The sequence below is a fragment of the Cyprinodon tularosa genome, unplaced genomic scaffold, assembly GCF_016077235.1.
Source record: "Cyprinodon tularosa strain WSP-4 unplaced genomic scaffold, ASM1607723v1 ctg171, whole genome shotgun sequence".
NCBI lineage: Eukaryota > Metazoa > Chordata > Actinopteri > Cyprinodontiformes > Cyprinodontidae > Cyprinodon > Cyprinodon tularosa.
The window spans coordinates 1,026,458-1,051,964 of NW_024038541.1; the positions used below are offsets into that span (position 1 = coordinate 1,026,458).

The following is a 25,507-nucleotide window of genomic DNA, read 5'->3' on the forward strand; positions in this document are numbered from 1 at the left end:
ACATTGAAAGACCAAATGAGGCTCCTTAAGTTTGAGTTACAGAACTCTTAGATTGTGAAAATCCCGTGCTTGGTTTGATAAAATGACAAATGATGAGTTATGAAGTTTATGTCTGACTAAACATAAGCTTCGGCTATTGAACAAGGATTAATTCAATAGCCGGAGTCACTTTTTGAAAATATATAAAGAAAAACAGAGAAACCATCTAATTCTGGAAAACTAAGCATTTTAAGCTTGACCATCCCTGATCAGTATGACTTGTTTAAAAATAGAAAATACAAAAATCTTATAGAGGAAAACTGATTTCAATTGAGCTACTTTTACACACCTAAGTACCTTTAATAAATAACTTTTAAAGCTATAGTCCAAAGATAGTGATCACAGTATTTGGAACTGTGGTCACTATCAATAAACTCATTTAGATGGTGGTTGTGGTCCTATAGTACATTGTGTATGTATCAATTGCAAAAAACCTGAAAAAAAATCCATTCACTATAGAGCAGGGGTCTCAAACTGGTTCCAGAAAGGGCCGTGTGGCTGCAGGTTTTCTTTCCAACCAAGCAATACCAAACCAGACTCCATTCATCTCATCAAGTCATCATGTTAAGACTGGACTCACTTGATGAGATGACTGAAGTCTGGTGTGGTATAGCTTGGTTGGAAAGAAAACCTGCAGCCACATGGCCCTTTCTAGAACCGGTTTGAGACCCCTGCTATAGAGGCTGCAAATAAATTAGGGATGTGCCGATACCAGATTTCTTCAAACCAAGTACGATTACAAGTACTTCAACTTCAGTACTTGCCGATACCGAGTAATAAGGAGTAAAGTGCCATTAACTCCTCAGAATTAATTTTAAAATTTTTTATTTTCATTCAGCAAACAGAAATACTGTTTTATTAGGTTACTTGTGTTGTAACTATTAGGGTTTGTTCCTCCCCTTGAAAACTTTGATTTGCATATTTTGCAAACAGCCTTACTTTTGTTGTCCTCGTTCACTTGGAAATATTTCCAAATAGCGAACATGGCTAACTCTCTTTTTGTGTTCGCTCCCTCCTTCTCTATACTCTGGCTGGCGGGTTCTTGACGTCACATTGCGGTCTTCTTCGCTGCCTCAAATGTATGCTAGTATCCGGCCCTGTAGTATCGGTACACATTTACGGATACAAGTACGAGTACAAACACGTGGTATCGGGCCAGATGCCGATACCAGTATCGGCATCGGTGCATCCCTAAAATAAATGATGACCAATGGGATCCATCCGGCCACATGGCTCCAATTGGTCAACCTTCTCCCCCTTCTCTTATCTATTTCCCTCGCCCTAGTTGACACCTCACTATGCCATGCCCAAAAGCTTAGGGTTTTGCCTTCTGCCTTGAAGAAGTATAAGAGAGAAAGAGTAGCAGTTTAACAAAAAGAATGGAAATAGACAGTGATGGCAGCAAGCAGCCTCTTTGCTCCTTGGGTGCTCTAAGGGCGTGTCTGAGAGTCTGGAAGACAGGACAGGGGTCAGGTAGCATGGAGGGGAGGGGTTTGTGTGTTTTTATACTATAACTAACCAGATCCTAAGCATACTTTTTTATTTAGCCCATGTTTTTCTAAGAAAACGTAGATTTTTTTTAAATCGAATGTAATTTAATAACCGTGTAAATAAGTATGTCTACAATTATTTCAAACTGTTATGAACTGTATGCAGTGTCTTCATTGTCTTCAACTTCTGCATCTCTTCTATAAGTATAAGTAAGTTTGGAGAGTGTGATTTCTTCCTCTATCATCTGCTAGAGCAACAGCTTACTAATTGGTTACACAGCCAATCAGTCCACGTGATTTTAACCAATAACAGCAGGACTACATGACGCGTAATATCGCTCTGCTCAGTGCGTCATTGGCTGAAAGGCAAGGAGCGCTTGTGAGCATCATTGGCTGTCCCCGACTCAAATCGAGTCATACAAAGATGCAAATACATTTGTCTTCTAAGTAAGAAGACGATGTAAAGAAACATACCAAATATCGCAGACACATTTTTGAGGAAGTAAGTCTTATTAGAAAGATGCTAAGTATTAGCTCTGACCACCTAACTTTTCTGATGTGAAAAACGGACGTTATGTGGCGATTTTCTCATCATGGAATAGTTTTTTTAATAAATATTCTGGATTACTTTTAATCTGTGGACCCTTATGGACAAATTGAGTTTAAACAATTGAAGACTGGATTTATAAAATGGCTTCTGGACGCCTTGAAAAGTTTTTGTGGCCACTTTGTAATGTTTACATTTTGACATGCTGCTATATCGGTGTAAATTGTGCTTTGGTGCACGCTGTGTCCATAAAATGAACTTGGTGGTTGAATATCAGAGAATCTAAGCTTTACAATGATGCTTTACATGTCTATATTGGTAAAAATGTTACCTTGTAATTTTTTTGCATTGTGACTTATTAGTTGTAAACGCTATAAAAAAAACGGTCGCCGGCGATCGGGTGGGTTTTGAGAGGTTAAAATTTTGTCACAATATTATGATTAGTGCATGTCTAATATTTACACTAGTTATGGTCAAATCATATTGAGCTACATGTTGGCCTGCTCCTACACAGGACAAAAACAAGCTTATTTTCCAGAATATTTAAATGGCTAAATGAGCTCCCTTCTTCCTGTGATCTAACAGATAGGAGGAACTGAGTGAGAGTGATCTTTGGTTTGAAATAAGATCATTTGTCTGCCTGCCTGAATCAACAGGCAACTGTATTGTGCTTGTCCTCCTTTAAAACTTATTTTCAGACAAAAAAGTTGTGCTGAATCTGAAACGCTCTAGTAACCTTTCCTAAAAGTTAATCTTAGGCCTCTCAGGAATCACTTCAAGGAAAACTAAACAGTCTGAAACTCCTTCATATCATCTTCCCTCTCTTATCAAGCCAAGTAATCCTTCTGCTCTTTACTGTAAGTGTAAGAACCCAGGCTTACAGCAGTGACAAATAAGCTGTCTTTTATCACAAGGGTTAGCGCGCTGCGCAGCTGCTCAGTGTGCTGCATGCACAGAGGTATGTGTACGCTGTATGTGAACAACGCAAAGACGACAAACTGACAGACGGAGAAAGTGTCAACACAAAGCTTATGTTAAACATCTGATTGCACTCCATCTGACGTCACAACCCACACTTAGTCTCAACTCAACCCCTGCCACGTAACTACATTCCCACTGGTATCTGTATGTGTAGTTTCACTCCATAGGCATCCCCTCCACCTCCTTTAGAATAGCAATTCATCCTTGGAGCAAGGTTAGCATAGTATTGCACCAGCACTGACATCATTGGAGCAAGACAAAACTTGGTGAAATCAGCCGATAAAGGAAAAAGAGTCACCACCTCTATAGTTATTCAGGAAGGATAATGAGAAGGCCAAGCGATGGCTACTCTTAAAGAAAGGTACTGTTGAACAAGCATTACTTTAATTTTGTAAGTTACAATAAAACTACTGAGGCAACTGGATAAAAAATGCAAAACATAAAATGATAACTATTTTGTGGGGTGTCTGATGAAGAGAATCATTCATTTTATTAAAAAAAAATTGTTGCAAGACAAATTCTAAAAAGGAGTGGTAACAGAATTGCTATTACTCAAACAAATGTCTGAGGATATGAAACAAGGGGATGACTCACATAGAGGTGTGGAAAAATAACCAGTTACACTATAATTCTAGTTTCCTTCTAAAGCCCTGTATCACTGTTGGAATCATGAAATGTCAGTTTTCTGTTGTTAGTTTTAGCATGACACAACTATCCGATGACAGCTGACAGCTTTAAGCTGTAGCTTTGCAAAATAAACATACCACCCTGTTGTTATGTCTCAGAGGACCACTTTTTATCGACTCCACCAACCTTTTTATCTGTGCCATAAGCTCAGTTGCTGGCTGACTACCAATGGGAGCTCTGTCTCGCTTTTGGTCTGAAAACGAAAAAAATTTATACTCCAAACAGTGAGAACTGTACGGAGTACATTTTGGATGCAAATTTTTTTATGAACAATTTTTCTTATTCTAACAATTAATTTGTTATTTTTTTTGCTGAGAGCCTACTAAACACGTATTCTTTAAAGTCAGACAGACTTTCTAATGAATTAATTCATAGTCCGTGAAGGTCTTAGAAATATGCTTATGAAAGACCAAGGTTTACGAATAACTTATTAACCTGAATTATACATTTACTATGGGATATTTTTTCTATTTCTTGTTAGATTTAGTGCTTGGTTAACACATAAGCTGTACACTGTAAAAAAATTAAATTTATATAAGTCACTTATCCTAAAATAAGTGCTTTTTTTAACAGAGGAGATAGGACACTTTGCCAATGGAACAAGACAATTTATATTTAAAATAAGAAAAAAACAATTTGAATGTCTTATTTTAAGTGCATAATATCTAATTATGTTGTTTTAGAATAAAAAAAATCTAATTCCATTGGCAAATCGTCTTATTTAACTAGTCAAATTATGGGTAAACATACCAAATTTAAGAAATGTTCACATATTTTAGATGGTTTTTGCAGTGTATTAGTATTATTTTACATTCATGACCCCATGTCACATTCAGTTTCAAACACTGAATTAGATGACCTCATATTTCGTACACGCAGTTCTACTCTGACTGGTCCACTTATTGGTTAAAAATGGCAAAGTGGACTACAGCTGTCAAACCTTTCTGGGACACGTCCTACATTTAATGTCCATTCTGCAAATGTGGCTCATGGCGATGTAAGAAAAGGGATTTTTTTATATGTTCTAGTTCAGGAGCAGTATATCCCGTAGGAAAGGTTGGATGGTAAATTTTACTCCAGCCTTCAGAACTGCAGAAACATTTTGCAAATTATCAGACTGTTCACATTACACCAGGTAAAAAAGAAATGTTATCTTTTGTGGTCTTAACATGGCACTTTGCAAAAAGCTTGCTTGAAAGCAAGGAAGTATAGAATGTATAACATGTAGAAAAGATCTGCTGAAAACATACAAACAGACATGCATTACATTTGAATTAGAGTCAGGAGTTAACATAACTTAATTTTAAGGCTAAAACTCAGACCTTGTGAGTCTGAGCTACCTTCAACCTCTTTCTGAAGTCAGCTGCTCCTGCTTTGCATACAGAAAAACCCAAAACAATTAAGGATTATGTACTCCAACCCTGCAGTGAATCAAAATACTTGCAAACTATATAAATATATGTTTATTAATCCTCATGTACAGCCTTAAGTTTATAAAGCTCTGTTACAATTCTCTTTGTCTCTCTTCAGCAGCGTTCTCCCCTTTGTGCCCTCATAGCTTTCTAAAGTAAAGCCATTCTCCCTCTCCTACTTCAGCAAAGAAGCTCATGTCAGTCAACACTGCAGTGATTCCAAGTTTCTACATCTTTTTTTTCTAAATATGACATCAGGTTTTTAGGTTGTAGTTATATATAACTCACAGTCTTAGCACATGGTTGTACATTTAACTGTCTGTGTTATGTAAAGTGATGGACATTGTTCTCATGGCTAACACTGAGGTCCAGTTTTAGAACAGAATCTCATCAATCCTCATCTCTGGTGATGTATTTAAAGTGATGGTGGCACTACAATCTCTTCCACATCCGTCCCGTCAGCCTCGGTGGGGTGTTGGTGTAACAGCTCAAAGCTGAAAGTGAACCACTGATATAACCATTTTGAACTGAGATGTAATAGGAGAATAGCAGCAGACAAAGAGGTAGACAAACAGCAAAAAATAGATGAAGTAAAGGGCATGATCAAGGAGCTGTAATGTGTACCTTTTTATTTGCATGTCCTACAGTTTAAAATGGCAGCACACAGTACTTTATATCAGTCAGGGACTGATAAAGCTACACAGACAGCTTTATGTCCTGAGGCCTAGGCTGATATGAAATTTTCATGAAATGGAATGAATAGGTTGATAACGCAGAAGATACATAGTTTTTACCAATTTACTAACAAAAAAAAAGAAAAAACTTATCCTATTACTTTTAAAATAATTTCAATTAGGAATTTAAAAGTTACAGTTATGTTATTCTTATTTGGTTTTATTGCTGATATACAAAGATTAAGAGCAAATGAATAATATCTATTTATTTTAATTTTATACATTATTTTGTTATTTTTATTCTTAATACTAACTAACTTTTGTTAAATTTATTGTAGAGTGTTTAATATGTACAACTTACCTACAAAGATGGGTAGTAGTATTAAACTTCAACTAAGGTAACGAAAAAAATATATATTTTAAGTTAATATTAAGTATAAACTGATATCCAAAACAGAAAGTAGCTATCCAATGCCAATCACTAAATAATATCCCTTCATTATGTTATCATTGAGCTCTGAAAATGATCCCTTAGAAACATCATTAACCAATCAGATGGAGGCGTCACAGCATGAGCCAATCAGAGAGCTGCAATCAGTTAGAAAATGAGTGTGCCTGTTTTACATCTGCTATCAGATGCTTACAAACTGCATAAGACTACATCACAAAAATAAATTGCAGGTTCTTCCACAAATACAATTTGTTTTGATCAGAGGCACACACTTTAATTTCTCAGGGGCTTTTTTTCTAGCAAGTTTACAAAGCTTAATTAACAAGTATGAAATATATTTGGCAAACTGAACATAAAATAATTAATAGATTTCTGGCAAATAAACCGTATTAAAAGTAAAAGGATTTCTCTTAAGCAGTCCTGGAATAGTTGACTAATAACTGGCCCTTCAATATATATTAATACTTTGTACGTATCAAGGTGTCTCCAACTCTTACAGGTGTCATTTTTTGGCTTCAGAAAATAACAGTCAGTGTAATACTACAGTATCATAAGTGATACTTTTAAGGGGGGGGGGGGGGGCTGGTATGCCAGTAAACTGCAACATATTATTATTCATGTTGGTGGAAATCCTTTTGTTTCTTTTGTTCACTTGAATAGTTAAGATTTTTTTCCGTCAGCAACTGCAAAGTTGACAGGTCAAGTAGATAAGGACTGACCATTCACTGCAACACCCTCTTTATCAGCAACACAATTAAGCAGAACTATATTATGCCCCCACCTCCAAATACATGCACGTTTTAACAGCAGCGAAACGATCAAGGCAGATATATGTGCCAACATCAAGGAAGCAAGACCAAAATCATCATTGGCACAAAAGTTAAAAATGAACTCTATGCCCATTCTGTGATGCATTTTCTTACCAAATTTCAAGGCATTTATTAACGTCCAGGCAAGCAGAGGCCCTCAGTACTGAAATTGGGATATACTGAAAAAGAATAAAATGTGATGGAAAAAGAACAAGAATGAATGGAAGAAAAGTAGAAGTTTCTTTTAACAGATTCATGTTACAAAACATGTCAAAATTAATAAAGAATTTCGAGTTAAACTGTGCATAATTAGTGCTTTAAACTAATAATAGAAATGACTACTAATAAATTCTGCAGCTCAACTGTATATTTGGATTGCATTATCCACACTAAACAGGGCGGAAATTTCAGTTAATGTTTTGTATACCTCTTGGTGACCTTCTGGTTGTATATTTTCTTTTTCTTTTTTCATGTATCTTTTCAATGGCTTAATGCTCTCAGTTGACCTTTTATATATAGTCACAGATATAAAAAAAATATTCATGCCAGCATTTTCTCTTGCTTTACATGTCTTTCTTTAAGACTCTTGTCAGGTGGATAAAATCTTTCTTTTAGGTTGTGATGCTGCTTCAGCACCTGCTGTCATGGCTGCAACATTGAAAAAACTCAGTCAGTCATGAGACACCATAAGAGGTCACCATGGCAATGTGCTGTCATCTCAGTTGGTATGGGTAAAAGGAAAAAGATGCACTTCTGCTCCAATGCACACAAGAGGTTCACTTAACTGTGAAGCCATTTTCCATTCTATTTATCATCTTAAAAGCCGGATACTTAAAAGCCAATTTTGGAAAAAAAAAAAAAAAAAAAAGTGAAATAACTTATGAAACCTTATGAAAGGCATGTGATGCTCAGTCGATGACTGAAACTGTCATCAGTGATAAAAATCAAATAGAATTATAAATAAAATTCCCAAACATTTTGTATGGGAAGATTTTAAAGATAATTTATGATTGAAAATAAGCAAGTTTAACATATAAAAGACTCTTTAATTGCTTTTTTAAATTCTATCTATATCTAGGACTTATGAATATTTGCTTATTGATTAATCTAATGATCCTTTTTTAAATTAATTTATTAATAACAGAAAAGCAAAATGTGCCTTGAAGATTTTACAGAGAATGTAACCAGGTGAAGCTAAAATAAAGTGGTCTCTATATTCCATTTAACAATATATTACTAAATCAGCTATGATTAGTGCATCAATCGATTTATCATTTAACATTAAAAATAATGAACAAAATAAAACTTTTTTCACTTTCCTTTTCAAACTAATTAATCTAAAAAACTAGTATTGGGTTGACTTAAATAAAGACCCAACAGGGGATATTTCTGAATTTATATCAGCATTAAAATACAATACATCTGCATAGTTGACAGTTTAGAGAACAAAATCCGAATGTTCAGCTAGTATTTGCTATTAAATAAAGTCTTGAACAGTTCATTTTGAAATCCACGGAAAAGTTCTTACACCCAATAAATACTTTTATAGAGCTCTATGATAAAAGCAAGGTTAAAAATGACCAAAAGCATATAGTAGGTAGGGGCCAAGTAAGAGCTGGTTAGTGTTATACATTGACACACACAGATACACATTGGAATTTGTGCATAATACTACTAAACTAACAAGGGTTTAATCAAGGTTGTAATGCCATAATATACCATATTATTTCCATGACACATAAAACATACGAGTTCACTGGACTCATAAGCACAGCTAGCTTAAAAACAATTAGTCTTAGTTTAAAAAAAGCTGATATTTGTTATGAAAGAAAAGGCAACGATAGAAATAAATGAAAGGACCTTCTACAGTTGATCACAAAAAGGAGGGCAGGACAGATGGAGTAGGCGGCATGCCTTGTCCAGCTGAGTAGTGCTTTGGTAGACATTCAAAAAGATGGCTCATACAAACCTAACACTGCCAGTTTCTCAGCTTTTTATAAAAGTGATAAAAAAAACATTTTGCAGTCAGCTCTTTTACTAAAACCAGTTTTATAAGCACTCTCTTTACTGCAGTTATAATGAAGCATGTCACCTGCAGAGATACTATGAAAATGAAAGACCTGACTACTATGTCTGCATTTCATGCAAGCTGGGGGGTTGCAGAGCGGATTAGTGAGCCGACAGAAGACAGGAAGAAGACTCAAGATTGAGTTTAAATATGCTCTTTTTAAAACCTCCCAACTATGACAGCGTTGTATGTTTACCCGTGGTTAAGTGTCTGTCCTGCTAAAAGAGAGTACAAAAATGTAAAAATATGTGGGATCTCACCGTCAGTAATGGAGCTGCAACACATATTTTGTGCACTGACAAGGGAAGGACAAGCTGAAACAGGAGAGAAAAGAAGACGAGAGGGGAAGGGCAGGGCCATTTTTGCCCGTGGCGATGCATTCAGCATCCAGAATTCAACTCCAGTTAAATTTAACTTGACAGCAGAGAGCTGTTGAAAAACTGTCTGCTAGACTGAAATCAGAGGATTTTCACCTTATTGTGACCTAATCGGTGGCCAGCTGGCTGGAAATGTTACATTGTATTTATTTTTTCCTATAACAGCGTGCAGCACCTATGCAGTAACAGCTGTGCTATCAGCAGCTCTCAATGGTAAGAATACTAAAAGTTGGTAGTACTGTAGGTTCTCTGATAAATCTATGCTCCTTCCATTGTAAGGAGATCAAGACTTTGAACAGATAACGTTAAGGCTTAAAGGAATGAAGAAAAGTTTGTCGTTGTAATTATTTTAGCTTTTATGTCTATTACCCAGCATGCTAGAATTTTAAACAGTTTGGGAATCTGAAACTGCAAGATAAAGACACAATACCACAGCTGGCTTTGCTAGTCATAATATTAGCTATTATAATTATATTCATAATAATTATAAAGAGTAATTTTGTATTTTTCTTTTAATATTAAAATCCTGCCACTCTTCTCTCAACACAAGGTGTACTGTAACATCACCTCTGTTTCTAATATATAAATCCAAAATACCCAAAAGCAAGAAGGTTTGGATAAGTATTAATAATGCAATATGTAGATGTTTTCTACTTTTTAAAGAGGAATCAAAATGCTCTAATCAGATTAGAATCAAAACAAAAAACATAGATCGGAAAACAGCCACACACTGATTTGAGCATTTCTACTTTTCTCAACTTTCTATTTCACCTGCTGATGGGTTGAATGGGGTTAGAAACAATAACAAAGTCACCTGGGTCACCAAGGCAAGTGTCAAGTGATGTTCAGCAACGGTAAAGGCAATCTCATCTTCTGACCAATGAATGAGCCACGCTTTGAACCCCAAACATCCGAAAGCCCAAAGAGCAGCATGGTGACAGCATTTAGAGGTCAACTCAATTACTACATAAATAAAAGTATTTACAGCTAACAAGAACAAAATAAATAATAAAGCAGATTTAAAGGAAAGGTATTCCACAAACTGAAAACATTGCCAGCAGGATAAAATTTTCCATCTATTTACCATATTCCCTCTGTGTTCTTCAGTGAGCTGGTAGAGCGAGACCGGGGCTTGAGAATGATACTCATGTTCTGACTTTTTCCTTCCACATATACTTAGACAACATGCATACGGTCCTTGTATGCATAAAGTGGCAAACACCTTCCCTGTAAGTCACCAGGAGCCCACTGACCCGCCACTGGTGGTCTGAGGTGATCCGATTGGAACGTTGCTCCCCCAGCTTAGCAGACTGGTCCAGACCAAACAGTTTTCCACATTGCTGCTCCTCCTGAAACTCTGATGCTTTGACAGTATGTTGGTTTGTTACCCGGCTCTCCCTCTCACTTGCTTGTGCTTATCTATCATGCCAGAGCAGCATGTGATCTTCCTCTTTCCTAATCCAGCCATGCACTCACTCACACCGCTGCTCCCCTTTCTCACTCTACGTCTCTCTTTCAAGTCCATGTGCTTATTTTTTCCTCCACCAAGGGGCTGAAATAAAATTCCAGTTTCTCCAGACGTACGTGACTGTTTTTCTGTCCCTCTGTTTCCCTTGAGCAGCTGCCTGAGTACGACTGAGAGGGGAGGGGTTGTTTTGGTAGTAGTAATTGTTTAAAGGTCGGTCCTTTTATCCCTGAGCAGTTTTAACAATCGTCTCATGCGTCAGTCGCCCAACTACTGCCGTAACCTAAAACTGACAGCCAAGCATTCCAACGCTCTTTAGAGCCTTGGCAATGATAACATTACAGAAGCAGTGAATTGCATTAAAATAGAAAACAAGTGTCCTTTCATTTTTTGGTAGAGTTACAACCCTGTGACTGATGTTGGCAAGTAGAAGCAAACTAAAGATGAAAGGTAAGACAAAAAAATAAAAAAGATAAAATATTTACTGAAAATGTGAGTTCATCAGTCATTAAGAAGTAAAGGAAGAAAAAAGTAATCCATATTTTTAAATTGTTTCAATATGGGCTTCAATCTGGGCTGAGTCTGTGACAAATATTGTATGAAAATTGTATTTTCTAATATATATATTTTTTTGCCTTTAATATTGCGTCCTGCAATCTACAGACTTTGCACAATGGAAACCATCAGGCGTTTGAGGCAAAACAACCGTTTTCTCCACAAATAAGCCTCTGAGAGCTGGACAAAGAGTCTGACACCATTTTGTCCATTTCTGACACACATTTTCAAGGTTTCATTAAACCATCCCAATCAGAGAGAAGGCTTCAGAAACAACTAACCCCGTTCTCCAAGTTACCTTTCGCTGCAGTTTTGAATTACAAGCAACATTTAAGACAACCTCACGCTGTTTTATCAAGTCTTCAATCTGTTATTGTCAAGAAAATTGGCTCATCTAAAGAGCTGGAATGTTTTTTTCCTCCCTGATGTAATTTTGCTTTACCCCAATTTCATATATTTGTGGTGTTCTTCCTCTTCTGGGGATTGTTTATGACAACCAATCATTTAAAAAAAAATCTTTTCTATATTTAACACTAGTTAGATGTTTAGGTGTGTTTAGTAAAGCATATCTAAATCATATCTACTGCTGTAAACTCACCAAAAATTCTTAGTTTGACCTGAATTCAAACTCATGTCCAAACTTGGATTAGATTAGTAGTCCCTGTGGGCTGGATGTCAGTCTCCCCACATGAAGGAGTTTAGATGGGTTTTTACAGTTATGTAGACCTGCTCAAAAGATATATTGTGGTGAAGAAAGGGCTGTGCTGAAAGGCAAAGCTCTTGATTTACTGGTTGGTCTACATTTCGACACTCAACTATGGTCAAGAGTTATAGATAATGATTGGAGGAATGTAAAACCAGACAAAAGCTGTCAGAAATATCTTCCTCCTTAGTTTGGCCCAACTCAGCTTTACAGATAGGGCTACGATCTTCGTTATACGGTGGTATGGCTGCAGACGGAGACAGTCAAGGTGTTAGAAGGTATGCCTTTGGATGGTTCTAGGGTACCTGTACATACCACTGAGATGTAACCTTTGGAAAGACTTCTGGTCTGTCATTAAATCGTCAATAATGAGAAGCAAGAACATTGATGCATGGAAAGACTGATTTCTGCATTCTTATGAAGATGTATCTTTTAATCGCAATTTTTCTCTACATTAATAGTTCATGACATCTTAATATAAGAAAAGATATACTCATTTATTTGGTCAAAAAGCCTATATTCACTGTGTGGTAAGTCATCAGCCTCCATTTGTGTAGCTTTTATGATCAAGCATTCTATTATAAGCACCATTGGGTGAGGTGGATAACAATGCTTATCTCTCGTTCATGATACCTGTTTGTGTGTTTGGTATTTTTTGCATGAAGTGAACATTTTCCACTAAAACTTGACGAGTCAGAAGTAGGAAATAAGGTGAAGCTAAAGGGTCAATAGAAATTGTCAAACTCCAAATGGTGATGGAAAGATCACTGGTTCAGAGTATACACCAAAAATGTCCCAAGATACCAGTGGTAAAGTAAAGACAGGTTCATGGATCAAGGCTCAGTGATGAATGTGGGGATTGGACGCTGGCCCATTTAGTCGGATTCAATCAGATGAGCAACAGAGCTCAAACAGGTGACAGAAAGTGTCTAAACAGAATGTGAGGATAGCAGAAGACAGCTGGGGTGTAAATGTTGACCCCTGACATCCACCAAAATGATCAAGAGATTGCAAGGGAACATCAAGACTTGGCTGCAGATTAATAGAATATTTGTCTCTTACCGTAAGACCAGACCATGTTCTTCTATTTCACAAATACAGCCAGTCCAAAATTTCAATCAACAATAGTTAAACTCTGAAAGATGTGTATGGCAAAACGGTCCAAACCCCTCAGCCCCATCTCCTTTTTAAAAAGGTGTTAGAAATAAAGTGTCAAACACAGATGTTCAGATATCCATTTAAAAGTAAATAAAGCTTTTCACAAAAGACACTGTTTATGTCGTAGTTTATAAATGTGATCATCTGTTGAGGATGAATTAAATACACAGAAACCAATAAGAAAGTAGCTTAAGTTCAACACAAAGAAATCTAGCAATCAAGCCATAAAACTCATCAAATCAGATGGATATATTTAATACTAGATACATATTTCAGTCCAGTGAAAATTATTATTGTTACCACTACTACTGGGTGCAGACAAATGTGCCATTATCAGGACATTTAATCATGAGAAGCGTATTAGTTCAGCAAACAAAGGGACAGCAAAAGAAAATAAGAAAATGCCACAAAAGGTTTAGAAGGAAAGAAATAAAACTGGAAAAAAAGTTTAGCAAATGTTTGCAGATTGTACAGTATCTCTGAAGGCGTGCCTAAAAGTCAACAGACTTATATCATTGTATTTATCCATCAGTTTTACGTATTGTGTTCATATCCTGTTCAGGGTGGGCAGGATTAACTGGCCAATATATACTCTAAAATTCTTAGCATACCAAACACCAAGCAACACATAGCAAAACAGTGAAAAAAGAAGCATGAATGCCTCCATCTGGCCAATCTGTCAAAAAATAACCTTGCTATAATGTGTTTAGTCATGGAAGGAAACTCAAGCATCATTAAGAAACCTCACACTAACAGGCACCAATTAACAAGTCAAGAGCAACAAAAAATGATAAATATTAAGGTAGCCTTGAGTTTATGCAGCGACGCTGTCAAAATGTTATACTCTTAAGATGATACAAAGCAAGTTGCACAGCTGATCGTAATGCCAGCGGTGCAATATAACAAGCTGACCTAGTTTTCCTGTTTTAACAGTTTGCTAAAACAGCGGCATACTAATGCTTTGACCACATTTTGGAATCTCCAAGTGTTCAGAAAAATCATAAAGTAATATTTTCTGGTCAGAATTTAACAAAGTGACAGGTTGTTCTTTAACAGCAAAACCAAAAAGCCACAAAAGGTCACACTCTGAAAGCAGAGGCATTGTTAGGACCCCGTGACATTTGGATTGGAGCACAGCCTATCAAAGTTTCATATTAATAAAAAAAAATATCATCGTTTTTGCTAACAAGGTTTGATTCATATTGAAATTATAAATAACATTCTGAACCAAGTCATTACCTTAATGTTGGGTTTTAAAATTAATTAGATAGAAATTATTTTAAATGGTTTGCAGATGTTTCCAATTTCTTTAAATTGGATTTTAGTAGATATGAAAATAACTTCTTTATCATATAAAAAAGTAATTTGGTAATTAAAATAATGAATTCACTTATCCAAGTATCCTGACCATATGGTACCATCAAATGGTAATCTCCTCAGTTTATATTCTTCTCATTTAGTAAATCATTATTTACTAAATGTATTTTTACTGAGACCATACCAAACCAGTGAATATGAAGACTAAATCTTGTGTTGCACACTTATAGCATGAAATACAGAAGAAAATTAACCTAATTGTTTAACATTTTCAAGTACATGTAATACGTATTAGTGATATTTTAAGGTCTGAATACAGGTATTAATAGAATAAATCTCCTTAATATATTTTTCATTCATATGATCATTAATCCACACGTTTTTTTTTTTTTTTTTTTAAACACCTGGGACTATTGAAAAGTCATTCCTTCCAGAAAAACTCAGCAGTAATGACGTCTTGAAAAAAGTATCACAAGCCATCGTAAATCCTTACTGCTGACACACTGACGTAGTTTAGAATTTGGTGAAAAGGAGCAAACTAATCCTATTATGAGACTAGTTCCATGTGCTAAATAAAAATGAAAACCGTTAAGAACTATTTTCTGGTAGAAATAGAAAAACATTGTTTTTTTTTTCATCTTTTACAGTGGAATTAATGGAAACCTAATGATTTCTCAAGGTGGTGTCCAAGTGTCTAAAGTGTCTAAATAAATGAATGTTTTTATGATCTCCATGACCTTAAAAAGAAAAGAAAAAGAAAGTAGAAGGAGCTACGGTTGTTTTGCTTGTTTTAAACTCCTCTTTCACTGCCAACATGTTTCCAGATACAGGTAAAACGCACAAGCCTGACATGTTTCTCTCCTCTCAGCTGATAAAAAATCAAGAATACATATCTCATCAGATGCACCACTCCTTATGTATTTATACACTACTGAGTTCTAAGCTATAAGAATGCTTTTGTTTTTTATGTGATGCTAGTAGATTTTTGCACAATATTTCGTTATCAAAGCAATACTTGATTTTGCTAATAAAAAAAGGCTAATTTGTTACACCAACACTACCTGACTCTTTAGATATACTGTATTCAATAGAATGGTAAAACATTTTGAAATTTTGAAATTCATTACTTCTCCATAGACTGTTAACATTGCTGGTTCACCTTAGTCTAAATAAATTGAATCAGTTTTTAATTGACTATTCAATGCAATGCACAAGATGACATGTCAAATCTACCTGGGCTTGGCTAATCATTCTGCCAGGATGTTTTATTCCCAGTTCTCCTACCAGACCTACACCAACCATTAAACCTCTGCTACAGTGGTAAAAAAAAAAAAAATGGGTGCTTCTGTTAGTGTTCAACATTTTTATGTTTCCTATGCATATTCTGAACTTTTGTAGCTGAACAAGCTGCAAAGTCCAATTAGTTTCCTCTTTCTTTCTTTCCCCTCCTATGCAAACATCAGATATTAAAATGGTAGACACCTGCAAATCTCTTTCTTCATTAAATCCATTAAGTCCTTGATGAATCTAAAACAATCAGCTGAATTAGTGTTTTAGGCATCAAATTGTCCAGTCATACAACGCCCCCTTGTGGTTTACATTTATAGTGCATACATTGGAATAACCATCAGTCATTTTTTCCCACATTTGTTTGTTTGTTGTGCTGTTTTCTGTTTGCAAAGTTGCAAGTTATATATTCTCAGTTACATTGATTACTAGTTTATATTATATATGCAAATGTTTAGAAGTATAATAATACTTCAATAAACTGCAAATAACTTATCTAATTAATGTATATAAAAACTAGATTTCCTTTTAAACTGAAAATCTTTCCATATGAAGTAAACTAAGTAAATTGTGATAAATACGGATTAATTATTGACTGCTTTATAAACCTTTATTTATAGTACAGTGCATTTTGGACTTCACAAAAAAAACAAAACACTAAAGTGCCTGCATGTTCATCAGTCCCTTATTGTTACATTCTAACAACAGACATTGACAATAGACAAGGCATATTAGACTAAGTCTATTAAGCCTTAGACCTTCCCTCCAGTTTTCTTTTTCCTTAAAACTCCAATACTTTACTGACATCTACTGTTCAAATTAGTTATCACAGTAAACCCAATGACACTGGTTTAACACAGTGACTGGGAACAATATCGATTTTCTTTTTTGCTCCTCAATGAGTCCGGTTCTGTATGAATACAGACACACACATATCCATTAAAGGGTGAAATGAATAGCACTTAGGATGGGAGCAGAGGGGACAGCACAGATGGCTGGTAAACAGAATCGACTGGGCCACATCCATATTCTTATGTATGGAACTGACTGCCAATAAAGCTGCATCCAAATACTGTACAGCTGCACATACTGAGAGGTGATTATTTATGTCAATGTGCATGCACTCTGAAACATAGAAAACAGGCAAAAAGGAACATCAGTTGATAAGCACTTACTGGGGCTGCAGTCGACATGTTAGAGAGAAATGCTGAAGGGAAAACAGGCATAATGAACCCCTAAAATTTCTCTTTGAGCTTTAATGGACTCAGAGTGCTCTGATGATTAGCCTGGTCTTTGCCTATTAGTGAACACAGCTCACCTCCTGTAGCTTTAGATGGTGACTTGATGGAACCTGCTTCTTGGTCACTTATCATGTGTTTAGCTGTGTTTTAGCAAAAGCCTGAAGAATAGTTTGTTTTCATCAGAGCACCAACAGACCCCAACATGAACCTGGACAGAAATACCTCACTTCAGGCCAACACTATCAGTTTTACAAAGCAAAAAAGCAAAACTGGTGCGCTGCAGCCACCAAGCAACGGCCGTTTACACAACTCTGCGCTCCAGTTCTGTGTTGTCCAGGTAGAACTATTTATCAGTGTGTCTTCTGATAAGACAGAGCACTAACAAACACACACTGTGCACATAAATACCAGTAATACAAACACAAAAATCTGATTTGTGCAAAGTATGCACTGAAAACATAAAGGCACAAAGCAATAGGAGGCAGTTTTTCCTCTTCTGCCAGTCACCAAATCACATGCAGCCAAAGGACTAAAAGCAACTCCATACACAGCCATGTATTTAAAGTATGCTTGTTACATAAAATAAGTTGACAGCATATAAAAATTGGACTAAAGTCTGTTTCTTGACACACCTTCCTGCAAATAGTTTCAGTGAGGAACCATACCCTCTCCTGACACGAGGTTTGATGTCGATGGGCTTGTTCGTAGCGTAGGGCGAACCATTGGTGCAGGCATGGCGGTACCGAGCTATCTTCTCCAATGAAAGATAATCCGAGTTCACAGGCAAACTCATGTTTTTTTAATGATTTTTTTAATGAGCAGTATCACACATGCACTTGTGTGTAGACTCAAAAAAAGAAGAAGAGATGGAGTGAGAAGGCTGGTAAGTCACCTTACTAGATAGAAGAAGGTGTGAGTGTATGTGTTTGTGAAGAGACAAGGAGAAGAGAGGGGAAAAGGATGGGCGTGACTAAAAGCAGGGAAAAAGGCAGAAATATGGAGAGGGGGAGAGAAAGATGCAGACAGGGGAGGAGCAAAATATAGAGGTAGAGCAAACTAATTTAGATTTTCTCTCAAACAGCCACTGAGAGTCAGTATTGACAAAGAATCACCCTCGGGCATATCATTAAGTTGCTACCAGGCTGTCATATTCAGTTTTATCTTCATTTATTACACCTTCAAAGCCATAAGTCTTAAAGGAAAAAAACTTATCTCCCTAAAAGGCAAAAAAAAAAGAAGAAAAAAAGAAAAAGAAGAAAAATATTGCCTAAATAATGTAAAAGGCCAAATCTAAATCTGAATTCTTACCCCTAAAAAGTTAGCAGTACAGTTGATTGTGTGTTAAATGTCACATGGTTACACATACTCTTACACTTTATCCAGAACCAGGTCACAGGGACAGTCTTAACAGAGACTCCATACTGTACTTTCCTCTCCCCAGAAACCTCCTCCAGCTGCTCTGGGGGAAGCCTCAGGTGCTCCCAGGCCAACCGACAGACAGTCCCTGCAGCTGTCCTGGGTCATCCCCTGGGCCTCCTCCAGGTGGGACTTGCCTGGAACACCTCCTGATGGAGGCATCCAGGGGACATCCGACAAACATGTTTGAGTCATCTCATCTGACTCCTCTCGATGGTGAGGTGAAGTGTCTCTACTCTGTGCCTCTCCTGGATGACCAAGCTCCTCACCCTATCTATAAGGGACATACCGGTCACCCTGTGGAGAAAGCCCATCTCAGACGCTTTTATCCGAGATCTCCTTATTTTGATGATGATCCAGATTTCAAGTGAAGGGTAGGAACATGAACCGACCAGTATATCAAGAGCTTTGCCTTTGGACTCAGCTCCCCCGTCTGCATTCTCCCCTCAATCATGAACAAGTTCCAAACAAACTACAACTTCTCCACTTGAGGCATGAATTCTTGGTGCCGGGGGGCGGGGCGTGTTTCGGCGCTCTGTGGGGCCGGGGCGTTTCCGTCGGTGCCGTGGGAGGGCCGGTGTTCTTTGCCCGGCCCTACTTCAGGATGGCCGGCTGCCGGCAGAGCCCGCGGACTCGCCTCCGCGGCTCCCCGGGGCGCCGGCATGGCGGTGGCTGGGGGGCTTCTTGGGAGCTGTCTCTCCTCCTCCCTTGGTGGGGTTCCGATTTCCGGGGCTGGCCCCTCCTTGGTGCCTTAGCTCTTGGGGTCCCTTTGGGCGCCTGGGGCTTTGGGTCTCCCGGCGCTGGACTCAGTGCTCTGGGGGGTGCGCTTCTCCGGCAACAATTACAGTTGCTTGGCTCCAGGTACTCAGAGATTCACTTCCAAACAGAAAGCCCACATCCGTATCTTCAGGTAACACAGAGTACATGTCAGACTTAATAATATTACTTTAGCGATAGTTTGAAGGTGTTGCTTTATTGTATATCTCGTACCATGTCTTTCGGTTGTGCTGTTCTTTTTTCATCTCGTTACAGGTGATGAAGCAGACTGAAAATGTTTTGTCATTGTCTCCTTTCTCTTCTTTCTTTCATCTTTTCTCTATCTTTTTTTTCCTTTTCTTCTTCTGTTTTTCTGCTCTATTTACATTGCAGTGTCCATATAAACTGTAAAACTCCCTGCATAATTATAATAAAGCAATTTGTATGCATGAAACAAGTGGAGCAATATGGCAATTGCCATACTGCTACACTTGTGAAAGTAAAATCTGTTGGGCTCTTTTTGGCATCAAGACAATTATTCTTATTGCCACATTGCCAGACAGAACACTGTAAAAAAAAAAAAAGATTTCTCCTTCAACTTGAAAGGAAAAAGCCACCTTTTTCTAGAACCATGGCCTTGGATTTGTAGGAACTGACCCTCATTCCAATCATTTCAGGCTCAGCTGCAAACCATGCATGCTGTAGGTCCTGGCAGGAGGGAGCCAGCAGAACTACATCAGCAGCAAAAAGGAGAGATGAATTCCACTCGTCCTCAAACCAAACCCCCTTTGGCACCACTAAAAACATGCACCGGGAACAGATCTGACTTAATGCCGGCAACGCATACCAAACTCCTGCTTTGCCTGTACTCCTGTTTTAAAAAAAACGACACTAAAACTGAATAACATTACACCTATATAGTTAGCAGTACAGGGGATTGTGTGTGTTAGATTTTGACTTGTTAGAGGTAAAATGGTAATTGAGGTTTGAAAACAGTTAAAGCTAACAAATCTTAAATTATTTTACACCTTACAGCTATCTAAGGGACCAATGGCTGATTTACAGTAGCAGAGTTGCTGGAGTGATTAGAGTTTTAACCAGCTGCATGCTTGAACAAATATTGCTGTACACTTCTTGCTACTGTAGGTGTCAGAAAAGGCCCTGATTTTCCCCTGCTAACATCAAAGAAAAATTTGGGAAGTCTGTAAATATTTGCTTGCAATGTTTGAATTTTTTCAAAGTATAAGAGCATAATATATAAGAATATTTTAGTTACTTCATATAAAGCAGAACCAAAAACAATATTTATTTGTTTCAAACAATGTATTCCAGGGACATATTGAGAAACAAAAGTTTTTTTTTTATCTTCTACTAAAAATAATAAAGTAAAACATGACAAACACTGTCACTGCCTTTAGCCTTTCGGTCTATTTTCCTCTTTGTGTACATTTTGAACAATTCTGGAGAAATGTGATGCTTATCCACATTATTAAATGACAGTTCACCTTTTTGCTCCTTCCAAAGGTTTATTTCTTTGACTCATCCAGTGAATGACTGCTCTAACATTACTTAAATCGAGGTAGTCGTTAAGATCTTACAGGCTTCCTTAAATCTTTTTGATGAGGAATCTGTATAAGAACCAAGAATATTTAGTTGCCCATCATACAGAATGCTTGTATTTAAGCATCTGATATGGCCTGGTAATAGCAATTTTTTACCTTTAGGGGGCAGTATGGGCCCAGAAACTACACAATCATTTGATCTGACATGACAACGGCTCACATTTAGATTAAACAGTTAAACCCTAATTAAGAAAATTGTTTGCATAACTTTAGTTAGAATAAGCACTAAAAGTAAGTTTGATCATACTGTTTATTTGTTCTTCCATAAAAGTGCAACTACTTTTGGCCTAACGGGTTGTATCTCTCAGTTCCATCCATCCACCAATCCATGCATGGTGGATTATGAAGGGCATGATTCTCAGCTGCCAGTAGGGGGCAGTGCTGTCCATAGAGAAAACCCAGGTGTAGGTGAGCAACAGCCCAAACCAAAACCAGCACAGCAGCACAAACCCACAGAGTAGCAAATCTCCATGGAGTTGCAGCTCCTGCTCAGCTCTGACAGAAGCAGCCAGCATGTGACAACAGCTCCTGCGTGGCCAGGGAAGGCTGTCAAAGTCAATGATACACTGACTGACCCTGACAAAGCCCTCGAAACTTCCTGAACATCTAAACACATCACCTTAATAAATGCACAAAGTCACATGAGCAATTAAACATCAAGTATTAGAAAGAACCACACAGCAGCATGTTAAGCACACACAGCTCATTACACAAACACACAGCCTGGGACACACGCCTATGTTTGCCTTGCTGCCGAGTTGGCCACACACTGGTAGTTGTACCAACGTGACGAGACGTTTTGCCAGGCAACTGTCGTCACTCAGATTCCCTGAGGGTTAAAGCCATAAAGGCAGAACAGCTGGATCTGAAAACCGAAACATTGTCATAACAGCCAATCAGCTCATAAGAAAGGTTACACTAGATTTTCATATTATACTAGAGGAAAATTGTTCTGTGTTTTTGCAACCTAAAGTTGAACTACCTGAAATAGGCAGTAACTTAAACAAGGTGCGCATGAACTTAGGTAACAACTGTCTCGTCTCCCATCAGCATCTCTGTTGCTTAGAGCTTTTGGCACCGCATTTCTACTGGCTCTGTATGAAACGTGAATATGATTACAGTGATTGCATGTTTGTTTGTTGAGTATGCAAATAAGCCGATGTGATGTGATTAAAGATGGGGAACAATAAAAAGCTCAAATTTAGGGGCAAATGCATTTGCTGAAAAAACGCATAGTACTGACTCAGTTTTGCCTCTTCAAAATTGGACGCTAATACGTATGTCATTAAGAAAGATAGACTTCAGATAAATTCATGATCCCTGTCTGTCTTTACAGTCCCTCTGCTTGAGTCATGTTTATAATGTGGTTGCTATGGCAGAATTCAAAAGGGACAGGTAGGAAGTTACAACCAATGAGCCCTCAGTTGCTAAGGACACAGAGGCAGATTGCGTTATGAGAGATCGAGAATGACAGGGTCAAGGATAGCACAGTGAAGTTATACAGCCAGCTTTGACATAAAGGAAACTTTGCTTGTGTTAATGCAGACTAGCCATGCAGGATTTTACATTGTTTGGGGCCAAGAAATTAGTTATTAACGGCCACCACTCAATACTTTACAGAGGCAATGCATGACTTACCTGAGCTCTATTTATACATCATCTGACTCACAGGCCAGAGAGAGGATTTAAGCTGTTTGTCTCACAGACTCAGCAGAGCACAAAGGAGAATAGAAAGCACCCTCAATGCAGATTGAAAAGTGTAGAAAAGTGCACAGTGCTGAATATCGAACCAACAAAAGCTCTTAGTCATGCTGCACATGTGTGTTCTCGGAGTACTTACACATTTTGCTGCATTCACAGACAATCCGGCATGTGAGAGTAGAGAAAGAGGGTGAGAGCTAGTGTCGTGATGTATTAAAGCTGAGGAGATGCTGGAATGAATGAATTAGAGAAGCATGTAGTGTGACCAGCATGAAGAAATCTCTGCTACAAGCACAAAACCAAAGTCAGAGCAGACATTGGTGTCAGATCACAAGAGATAATTTTATTTTTAATAATCTAGCATATCATGTAATCATTACTTGAGAACAAAACCTAAAGGGCTACAATTTCTATTCATCATAGCCAGGGACCTCAGTACAGAATGTACTTGAAAGGCATTGTTCCAGAATATGAAAGCAAATTCCCCTGTGGAATTGAGGATATGTGTCCCTGGGTTAAAGAAAATCCAGAGGCAAAAGGAAGAAATACATTGTTGGCTGCTGGCAGGTAACTTTGGATAATGTGTAGGGAGTAGGACAGCTAATGCCTCACAATTTCTAACATTTAAACTATGATACATGAAACCAATTCATACACATCTTCGGCTCTGAACACATAATGAGGCTTTGATGGGGTCGGGAATATTCTTGAACAAACACTATAAGTCAGATAAGATGCTGTGTCTCTATGTTTACATAACAGGGCTAAAATTAAAAATATAAGATTAAAATATAAAAATATAAAATTAAAAGTATAAGAAAGTGGTCAGAGAAGCATTTCTTTAAATTTATATGAATAACTAATCCCAACAATATTGCTCTTAATGCCTGGATTTAAAATGCAAGAGATAACAGTCAGAAATTTATTTTTTACAGTGTAAAGTGTCCATTTGACACCAGCACAACAAAACAGCACTCTTGAAATATCACCTGGGATTATGACGATTTATTGAATTATACTTGATATATTTATCATATTTTCACCTGATAGTTTGTAAATCTGAAATCTGCAAAAATAAATCAGCTGATCAATAGATCAATTAGCACCCAGATTATCACAAATAACTCACACATTTACATTCCATTATAATTATAAACACTTAAAGTATATACAACCTTCTTGTTAAATGAAAAAAAAATACACGAAAATCAACCATTTTTTTGTTTTCCTAATTTAATTTAATGCAAAATTAAAATGAAGAACTTCATAACTCCACTAAAATTCAGCTTCTCAGCGACTCTAACAAGCTGGTATCCATCCCTAATCTCTGCCCATTTATTATTGCAAACAATCATTAAGGCCCACATTTATAACCAGGGACAATTAACCTTGCAGCCATGATTTAGGAAGCTAGAATACCCAGAAATAACTCTGGGAAACAAAGAGAGAACATGAAAACTCCCAACAGGAAGACCACAGGCCAGGACTCAAGCAAAGAAACGTTGCACAGTGGCACCTGTGCAACGCCTAGTACAGTCTAAAACCACTGTATATGTAATGCATTTTATGTCTTTCAATAACAAAGGAAGGTGGTCATATATGTATGTGTGTGAGGGGCTTAATTAATATAGACTGACTTACGTAAAAACACGATTCATGTTATACAGCTTTAGAAATATTAAATGAATAGTGGTCTTTGGAAAAGTGAGGTGCTTTGGTTTCTAAAGAAACTAAAAAACAGTTTAAGCATTTAATGGCAGCCATGGGATTCTATAAAGCAGGTTTATGAGCAAAGCACAAAATCTATTAAAGCATTAGAGTTTTTAGCAAAAGGGGAATTAATTAATAAGTTTTCATATATGGTGAAATACTGAACGTATAAATGAGCATCTGAAATGTTTTTATTTTCAAACTCCCAATTTTTTACGGCGTTCTTTCAAAGAAACACTAATAAGTATTATTTCATGTTACAGAAGTACTCGTCAATCAGCCAGATATAGCCATTTTATTCCCTGATTGGGTCTGATCAGTGATCTGAAGCTAACATAATTTTTTATTAAATGAAAAAAAAAAGGTTTGGGTCCATGCATGCATCCATAATACATATATTATACATCTATAAAGTTATAAGAAATCAAGTTTGCACTTTTAACTATGTATTAATGCTATTCCTTTATCACACCTGACAGACTATTTGGTCTGTATTTTGCATTTGTCAGTAATCTTCATGAATCTCTGGGCAGAATCCCCTCCTTGTCCTGGAAAATGAGTGGCAATAAACACATGCAGAGCCTCCTCCAGGAAACACTTAATTTGACTGCGCTAGAAACTACCACCTCTAACAAAGAAGCAGTTGCATATTTTTCTAGTTCATGCATTTTAAGTTCTTTGGACGAAAACTGAAAATCACTGAATTGGTCACCAAGATCATGCATAAATTGTTGTTGGCAGGACGAAGACTGCCTGATTTGGTGACATTCCACGCAAGGAATAAAAAAGCGACGGTCATCACAGATTTAGTTTTTGCTCACAAACGTTTTAAATAGACACACTATATAGACTGACTCTGAACTGATGAAAGCAGGATTCAGACACTTGTGGACTTGAACACTTTGCTGGAGAGGCTTTTCACTATAACACAAGCATAAGTAACTCCAGCTCAAGTGCACTTCAGGTACACGGTGAAGTTAATAGGTTTAGCTTGGCAGTGGTCCCTGTGATGTCAGAGTAATCCTTCATTAAAACTGTGGT

The 25,507-nt window shown here is 37.2% G+C and overlaps 1 protein-coding gene across 5 annotated transcripts in view; it reads right to left on the reverse strand.

Moving 5' to 3' along the window:
* Positions 1-25,507, reverse strand: part of pde4d (phosphodiesterase 4D, cAMP-specific) — a 287,037-nt gene that overhangs the window by 24,189 nt on the left and 237,341 nt on the right. Inside the window, exon 1 of one of the 5 annotated variants that reach the window (XM_038281467.1) lies at positions 10,620-11,172. The exons of the other annotated variants lie outside the window; for them this stretch is intronic. Coding sequence (XP_038137395.1) covers positions 10,620-10,684 — 65 coding nt within the window. The 5' untranslated portion in view covers positions 10,685-11,172. Of the gene's footprint in view, positions 1-10,619; positions 11,173-25,507 lie in introns of those variants that run through there. 5 annotated transcript variants of the gene reach the window in all.